This window comes from Meleagris gallopavo, chromosome Z (assembly GCF_000146605.3).
Source record: "Meleagris gallopavo isolate NT-WF06-2002-E0010 breed Aviagen turkey brand Nicholas breeding stock chromosome Z, Turkey_5.1, whole genome shotgun sequence".
Lineage (NCBI taxonomy): Eukaryota > Metazoa > Chordata > Aves > Galliformes > Phasianidae > Meleagris > Meleagris gallopavo.
Window position 1 is genome coordinate 51,304,710 of NC_015041.2, and position 9,506 is coordinate 51,314,215.

A 9,506-nucleotide genomic window follows, 5' to 3' on the forward strand; every position below is an offset into this window, starting at 1 on the left:
TTTGAGAACCAATGCTTATTTCCCACTTACAGATCAGAAGCACAAGCCTACAGTTTTTCAGTAGGACATGATGTTGTAAAATGTTAGAAATATGAACATGAGTACATATTCTGCTTATTTTTTAATCAAAACTTCTACAACATACAATGGGCTATTTTCAAACAAGTATGGACTTACGTCAATACAAATGAGGCACCCCTGATGTGATGTAACTGACCCTGGAACTGGAAAGATCTGTATTTTATTAATCCTTTCTAAGGATGTGACAAATAATGCCAGCGGTTACAACTTTATCTAATTGCCTGGAGGAACAGCTACTTGTCATGCATAGTCAACGGGATGTGGACAACGAGTAGTCCTGTCCTTTCTATGCCTCAAAATGGAGATATAGCAATCCGTTTGGGCTGATTACAGCATCCAGAAGATGAGACTCATACATGGGATCAGCATAATGCTACTTAGCAAAAAATGCTTGACATAAATGCAGATTCCAGATTCTAACCTGGAACAGCTGCTGGGTACCACTGTCCTCTGCATAACTGCAGCATTCTGAAGCCATAAAGGCAGAGCAAGGAGCAGTGGCAAGGTCACCACCTGTGTATGTAAACCTGTGAGTAGGGAGCACTGGGAGCAGGATGGGCAAACAGTGTGGGGCAGCATTTTGGACAGGCAGTTCAGGTAGCACAGTTGAGCAGGGGGAGCAAGGAGGGTAGAGTATCTCTGCCCTCAGGAGACCAGCTCACCTGTTGGTTTCCTCCCAGACAATGAATCTTTTTATCATATTTACTAGGCAGAAAGTTCTGGCTAGAAAGAATGTGGCAACTCAGGCAGAGTGCTTGCCTAAAAATGTGGTTAAGACCCTGTCTGCAGGGTGCTTGAGCCTTCTGCTGCCTCTGAAGAGTGGCTGGGGATTCCACCTGCATGAGATGTGAGCAGGTAGGTGATCTGCTCAGTGTGGTGGTAGAGCTCAAGGAGAAGGTGGAGAGATTAATATCAGAGAATACATGCAGGAGGTACATTGGTTGACTAACTCTGCTGAACTTGTAAGGAAGACACCGGGGTGATACCCCACAAATGTCTGTGAGCCCCCTTCCTGCCACCATCAAACAGGGGGAGGTGATATAAGGGAAGAGAAGTGGAAACGGGTCCCAGTTCGGTGTCACAGGTAACCCCCATACTGACTTACGTCGGTTGCCTAGGTGACCCGTGTAGTAGGTTTGAGGCTCTGGAACTTGAGGGAGAGCTGAGTGAGGATGCAGTGGGGGGTCCACCCACGAGGTTGTTGAGGGAGAGGCGGTCGACCCCAAACCTCCAAATGGCATCTGCCAAGAAGGACAGAAGGGTGACTGCCATAGGCGGCTCCTGCTGAGAGGAACAGAGGGTCCTGCAAGTTGGCCCAGCCCGGCCTGCAAGGAAGTGTGCTGCCTTCCTGGGGCCTGGGTCATTTAGGTGCTTCCCAGTATGATTCATCCCTCTGATTATTATCCTTTATTGACAGTTCAGGCTGGCAGTGATTAAGTTGCTGAGAGAAGCCTGAGGATTATCAAAAAGCGCTCCAGGGGACTAGGGCAGTTAGTGAACAGGGCATACAGGATGTATTTTCTTCTATCACTTCACTGACAGGGATACTGAAAGGAGCAGGAGAATCCGTCTCATAAGTCCATTGCTGAAAGACTGGTGCAAACACGACATTGTGTTTTTTGGCCATGGGGTTGTTTACTCAGCACCCGGCCTGAGGGCTGCAGATGGGTCTCACCTGTGTCAAAGGGGTAAACAGACCCTTGCCGTGGAGCTGGCAGAGCTCCTTGAGAGGGCTTTAAACCAGATGTGAAGGAAGAAGGGGATAAAACCCGCTAGAGATGAGCCTTGTGGAACAATGATGGGATTGGGGTGAGGCAAGGGGCTCAGCTGAAGTGCATGCATCATGGGCAACAAACAGGAGGAACTGGAAGCCATTGTGTGGCAGGCAAACAATGACTTAGTTGCCATTACAGAAAAATGGTGCACATCCTGGTGGGGGTCAGTTGTAGATCTCCTAACAAGGATGAAGAGACAGATGAGGCATTCTACAAACAGCTGGCAGAAGTTGTGCAATTACCAGCTCTTGTTCTCATGGAGGACTTCAAATTCCCTGATATATGCTGGAAATACAGTGCAGCACAGAACAAACAGTCTATGAGGTTTCTAGAGTGTATGGAAGATAACTTCATGACACAGCTGGTAAGAGAACCTACCGGGGGAGGTGCCCCACTAGACCTGCTGTTCACAAACAGAGAAGGACTGATGGGACGTACAGGGGTCAGGAGCTGTCTTAGACAGAGTGACCACAAAATAGTAGAGTTATCAATTCTTGATGAAGTCAGGAGGGGTGGCAGCAAAACCTCTATCTTGGACTTCTGGACGGCGGACTTCCAACTGTTCAGGACATTAATAGGGAAGGACACTTAAAATTCAGTCCTGGAGGGTAAAGGGGTTCAGGAAGGCTGGTCTCTTGTCAAGAAGGAAGTCTTAAAGGCACAAGAGCAGGCTATCCCCCTATGCCACAAAATGAGTCAGCAGGGAAGAAGACCAGTGTGGATGAACAGGAAACTTTCCTGAGGCTCCAGGAAGAAAAGAGAACATTCCTCCTGTGGAAGAAAGAATGGGCAACTCAAAGAGAGCTTGAGATAAAGTGTTAGGATGATCAGGGAGAAAATTAGAAAGGCAAAAGCCCAGCTTGAACTCAACTTGGCCATTGGGGTAAAAGAAAACAAAAAATATTTTTACATATATATTAACAGTAAACAGAGGGCTAAGGAGAATCTTCATCCTTTACTGGATTCAGCAGGAACATGACCACTGAGGATAAAGAAAAGGCTGAAGTTATCAATACCTTCACAACATCTGTCTTTAAAAGTCAGATCAATTAACCTCAGGGTGCTTTACCTGCTCACCTGGAAGTCTTCGATGGGGAGCAGAAAAAAAAACACCACAATTCAAGTGGAAACTCTTAGAGACTTGGGCTGCCACAGGTCCATGAGGCTGGATAGGATCCACACCTTCAGAATGCTGAAGAACCTGATGGAGGTGACAGCCAAGCCACTTTCCATTATCTATTAGCATTCCTAGTCAACCAGATAGGTCCCAGAGGGCTGGAGGCTTGCCAATGTGACTCCCACCTACAAGAAGGATTATAAAGAGGATTCAGGAAATTACTGGACTGTCAGCCTCAATGCCAAGAAAGGTTATGGAGAAGAACATATTGAGGGAGATCATATCCATGTGCAAGACAACAATGGGATCAGGACTAGCCAGCATGAGTTCACGAAAGGCAGGTTCTGCTTCACCAACCTCATCTCCTTCTGTGGTTCAGTGACTGTCACCGGGTTATCCCTAGATATAAGTCTGTTTTACCACAGATTGGATCCATATAAAATAGCACTCTAGCACATCACACAAGCCAGGAACACTATTGTTAAAACTCTGTGTTATCTTTCAAAGGCACATACTTTGCAAAAATATATGTATGTCTAAAAGCAGTGTGGCTTTAGGCAAAGCAGGGTCATGATTTATGGAAGACAGAGTTTAATTACGTAGACAAACAACTGTTTTGACAGGCATCAATATTTCTTGTTTCTTAAAGGCTTTTCTTTAGTTTCCACTAGGGAAAATGATTATTTGAAAAGAAAAAGAGGATAATAAATTGGCTTTAAAGAATTGCTTTGTTTACGATTAAAGTACTCAAGGCATTGAGTGTGTACTCAAGACATTACTGGGTTTTAACTTGACAGGAATATTTAAAGTCTCCATGATGCCATTCTGAAGCACAAAAAGTGTCCTCAAGATTCTACTAATTTTGTTAATGGAATTGTTTGGTTGAGCTCAGTCTAGTTATAAAAACAGTGTAAAAATGTTCATCAAATACATGTATCTACTGTGTATATTCAAAATCTGGGAATGAGATATTGTGTTTATATACATATATATGGTCAAAATGATCCGAAAAGGCTGCTTTACATGCACACAAATCTCAGTTCAGCCTTTATTCGACAGCCATGGTTGATTCCTGCATAAACTTCAAGATATATGTTGCTTTGCTTTCTCATGCTCCCCTGAAGTAAATGCAAAACTGTGAAAACTCAAAACTGTGTCATATAATCCAAAAAAATCCAAAGCATTTGGATATAAAACACTCCAGAGAACTCTAATATAAAATTACATCATGTATTTGAAACATACTACAGCAAATATATATCAAATTGGTGTACACAGCCAAATCACTAACTCCTCCTTCTAATATTTCACAAGCAACAAATGCCACCAGTAGTAGTTCTGGAAATAAATCTTCCTTTGGATAAAAAAATTCCAGGATTTCTAAATGATCCTGGAGTTATATTTGTTATAAATACATTGATTCGAAACACTGACAATAATCAGTATTTTTTATAATGTAAAAAACCAACAACCAACAACACCACGAACAAAAAAAAGGTTCTGGTTTTATTCCTTCCTCCCAAGAAAATGTTGGAATCATTTTTAAAGCATAAACGCAACAAAAATGTGCAAGACTTCCAATAAACTCTAGGTTGAGTCTTAGTTGCTTCACAGATACTTAGTAAAACTGCAGAAATCTGAAGAAACACCACCTTTTTTATGACCAGGATAAAGAAAAACAATGAATGAATGGGCAAGCAAAAATAGATGGGCTACAGTAATACAAGCAGTGACTGAGTTTGGGTGCATATCTGTATATGATTTTTGTACATTACTTATTGTTGAATATTCTTTATGCACTAAGCACTGTCACACTATAACAGATGTAAGCAGAGAAGCGTGAATGACACTGCATTAAATTCAGGAAACTTTGGAAAGCCGGAGAGAGCGTTTTTATATTTTTTACTTTGTGCAGTTTTCAAATGTGACTTATTTATTCTTTCTTGAAATGCAATAATAGGCTATAGATAGAAGGAGATATATGGGCCTGTGTTTATTGCCCATGGCTTGCTTACAACAGTAAGTGAAACCAGTAACTCATATAATGCATATAAAATGTGTCTTTTCTCTCTATGTAATCTACATCCACGTGATAATGCAGGAAACATTATCTTATCCTCTGAGAAGCTCCAGATGTGAAGATTTTCATGTTCATTGCCAGTGATTATATGTAAGAAAGGCAGGTAATATGAGCATTACCTGGATCATAACCAGTATATTTACAACTTCCACCAAATCACGTGCTGACATTTCAAACTAGCTGCCAAATCTAGTGATAAGTATAAACAGCTTTTGTGAAAACTATCAGAATACAATTTTATCACTCGTTCTCTATTTACATTTTGTGCTACGTTTGCTGACATAGTCTGTTTACAACGTGCAGGTGTTGTGTATTTCCAGACAAATGGAAAATTATTTATAACTTCAAATATGTACAAAGGCCTATCCACAATGTCTTTATTCAAGTTTATCTCACGTCTTCCTTGGGCTAGAACACAACTACTACAAGAATCCAACTACTTTTAAAAACAGAGTGATTTTCACTGGAAGAAGCAACCCACCAATATTTTGGGTATTTTGAGAACTTATGAAAATCACTTATGTTCTCCATAATGGCATACAAACACCATGTCCATTAGCGATGAAACTGTAAAACCCAAAGAAAACAACTGTAACGACTAGGCTCCTCAGAAGCTTTTTCCTGTGTGAGAAATCTCATTTCAAGGAACTTTGAATATGCTGTTAATGTCCAGATAATATCATACAACCCTAGTATCATCAAGGTTGGAAAAGATCTCTAAGATCATCTAGTCCAATCACTCATCCAACCACCAATATTTCCCCACTAAATCATCTCCCTTAGAACAACATCTAAACGTTTCTTGCACACCTCCAGAGATGGTGACTCCACAACTTTCCTGGGCAGCCTGTGCCAGTGTCTCACCACTCTTTCTGAGAATAAAGTTAGGTGATATAAAGGTGAGTATACCTTTATATCTTACCTTTTGATAGTGATGGTATGTTGTAATCGACTAGCACTATAAAAACAAGGAGTTGAGTCTACAGAGCAGTTATATTTGTAACCTTAGTGTTGCTTCACTGGTTCTTTAGAAAATATCATGAAAGAAAAATAATGTGGGAAACTGGATTTTGTTGTAGTTAGTTATGAAGGATTGCATGCAGGTTGTCATTTTTTGGCTTGAGTGCCTTCAAAGGGCTAGGAATTTAACAATATTTTTCAGAGCATCCAAATCATGAACATTAAACTCCTGGGCCGTACCTTCTGGTTCCTATATACTCTGGCAAACATAATTTTCACCTCCTTTTCTGCTTATAGAATTTATCACTTGCTTTTCCAGGAAAACTACACAGAGCAGGTAAGTCAAACTAAATGAGTTTTATTACTTATTTAGCTCAGTGGGAAATATGACTTCATTGACATCAAATGCTATTTTCCATCAATTTGCTCTACACTGATGTAATTACTACATGTCTTATGGTAAATGTGAGAGCACGTATCTCTGTAAGAAAACCAGTGATGGCCCAGCATACTAGATGCCATATTAGTATCTTCATTGAATTTTATATATTGCAACCAAAAAAGAAAAACAAAAAACCCCGCTTCCCCCAAAAAAATCCATGGAAGCAAAGTTCATAAAAGAGATGAATGAATGCCAAAGTGCTTTAAAAACTCATTATCTGCCAGACTTCTGATACTTTTCCATTTCTTATGACTTACGTTGCTAAATTACTTCCTGGAGAGGTGCTCTGCTCTGAAATAGTGAATGTCACGGAAGATTAGTTCAATTCTTTGCTATGCTTGAGATAACTGAAAGGAAAGTACCTCAGTGCAAGTGATTAAGACATTCACTGTGAGGAATAGATGATTTTAGGCTCAACTCAGTAATATAAAAGTATTTAAAGTGCCCTAAATTTAGTTAATTACTGTGGTTATTAAGCATGTTATTTTGAAAAATTCTGCTTTCTAGTATTACTACCCAAACACTCACTGTTGTAAATTAACAATAGAAAGAGTGGCAAGTTGAGGTGTGATACAGGCAAATTTAGTAGGTGAGAGATAACTGATAGAACAGCTCCCTTTTTTTCTTTTTTAATTGATGGGTATTTTGGAAATATATTTCCAAAATTTATTTCCAAAAATATATTTCCAAAATACTCTTCTCTCATTTGCCCATGGAGATTCTAGCAATATACTACATTAGTTCTGTACTTTTTATCAGTAGAAATTTATTTCTTGTCACTCACTGAAATCTTTCCAAATTAAGCACATTTTGTTTTCTTTTTACTTTGATCAAGACAATGATTTTCTCTCCTTTGATTGCAGCCTTTTACATACTCAGAGGTGTATTTGATCTTTTTTACCTTGTGCAAGAAAACCATCTTAATGCAATTGTTTACAGTCATAACTTAGTTTAAAAAAGGAATTATCTTGCTACACTTTCCTTTCATTGTACTAAGAGCCAGTGAATATGGTACTTCTTCAGTATCCTAGGTCAGAAAACAAAATCACAATTCATACATAAGCAGCCATCACTGGGAACAACATATGATGGGAAAACATATGATGAAGTAGAGGATTCCCTTCCAAGTAAAACTCTGAATTTTACATGTTCTTCAAGCACAATGTGTACCTCCTAAATATTATCTCTGTTTTGTATTAACTATAGAATCATAGAATCATAGAATAACAAGATTGAACCTACAAGATCATCTAGTTCAACCGTCCTCCCATTGCCATTGCTACTATAAACCACTAAGCCATATCTTGTAGCTGCTCATCCAAACGCCTCTTGAACACTGCCAGGGACGGCAACTCCACCACCACCACCTCCACCAGCCATTCCAGTGCCTGACCACTCTCTGAGAGAAAAAGTTCTTCTTTATGTCTAATCTAAACTTCCTCTGGTACAACTTGCAGCCATTTCCTCGGATCCTGTTTGTTGCCTGGGAGAAGAGGACAAAGCCCTCTTCACCCCAACCTCCCTTCAGGTAGCTGTAGAGACCAACAGGATCTCCCCTGATTCTCCTTTTCTCCAGACTAAACAATCTCAGCATCCTCAGCTATTTCTCATAAGACTTGTACTCCAGAACCCTCACCAGTTTTGTTGCCCTTCTCTGGACACGCTCCAGGGCCTCAATGTCTTTCTTGTAGTGAGGGGCTCAAAACTGAACACAGTACTCGAGGTACAGCCTTACCAGTGCTGAGTACAAAGAGATGATCACCTCCCTGCTCCTGCTGGCCACACTATTTCTAATGCAGGCCATGATGGCATTCACCCTCTTGGCCACCTGGGCGCACTGTCAACTCATGTTCAGCCGAGCATCAACCAACACCCTCAGGTCCCTTTTATTCTTCACAGTCATCCAGCCACTCATCTCCAAGCCTATAACGCTGCTTGGGGTTGTTGCAGCCAAAGTGCAGGACCCGACACTTGGCCTTGTTGAACCTCATCCCATTTACTTCAGCCCAGTGATCCAGCTTATCTAGATCACTCTGAAGGGCCTCCCTACTCTCAGGCAGATCCACACCACCTCCCAACTTGGTGTCATCTGCAAACTTACTGAGGGTGCACTCAATCCCCTCATCTAGGTCATCAATAAATATATTAAACAAGATGGGCCCCAGTACCGACCCCTGGGGGACACCACTTGTAACAGGTCACCAGCTGGATTTAGCTCCACTAACCACTACCTGCTGGGCATAGCCCTCTAGCCAGTTCTTTACCCAAAGAAGGGTATACCTGTCCAGGCCCATTTTCCCAGGAGAATTCTGTGGGAGACTGTGTCAAAGACTTTGCTGAAGTCTCGGTAAACTACATTAACAGACTTTTCCTCATCTATCAGGCTGGTCACCCAGTTGTAGAAGGAGATGAGGTTGGTCAAGTACAACCTGCCTTTCACGAATCCATGCTGGCTGGGCCTGATCCCCTGCACACCACACACGTGCCATGTGATCTCACCCAAGATGATCTGCTCTATAACTTTCCCTGGTACTGAGGTCAGGCTGAGAGGCCTGTAGTTCTCTGGATCCTTTTTACAGCCCTTCTTGTAGATGGAAGTCACATCGGTGAGCCTCCAATCTTCTGGGATCTCTCCAGATAACCATGAGTGCTGGTAGATGGCTGAGAGCAGCTCAGCAATCACCCCCGCCAGCTCCCTCAGTACCCGAGGGTGGAGCCTGTTTGGTCCCATGGACTTGTGACATTCCAGATGGAGGAGGAGCTCTCTAACTGTCTCCACCTGGATCACCAGGAGTGTATTCTGCATAGCATCCCAGACTTCCAGACCAGGGTGTAAAGGACCCTGAGAATAACTGATCTGCCTATTAAAGGCAGATGTAAAGAAAGCATTAAGGACCTCATCCTTCTGCTTATCCTCAGCGGTCACATTCCCTGCTGCTTCAAGTAAAGGATGGAAATTCTCCTTGGTTCTTTTCTTACCACTGATATGTTTGTAAAAAGATTTCTTATATCTCTATAGAGATACCTTTGAAGTAGAAAAAGGAGAAAAAA

General features: G+C 41.5%; 1 protein-coding gene across 1 annotated transcript in view; it reads right to left on the reverse strand.

Annotated features, from left to right (window-relative positions):
• The window catches only part of LOC100546990 (fibrillin-2), a 198,981-nt gene extending 189,720 nt beyond the window's left edge, over positions 1-9,261 (reverse strand). The window contains exon 1 of the mRNA XM_010726029.3: positions 9,033-9,261. Coding sequence (XP_010724331.2) covers positions 9,033-9,261 — 229 coding nt within the window. The remainder of the gene's footprint in view (positions 1-9,032) is intronic.
• Positions 9,262-9,506: the final 245 nt, after the last annotated feature.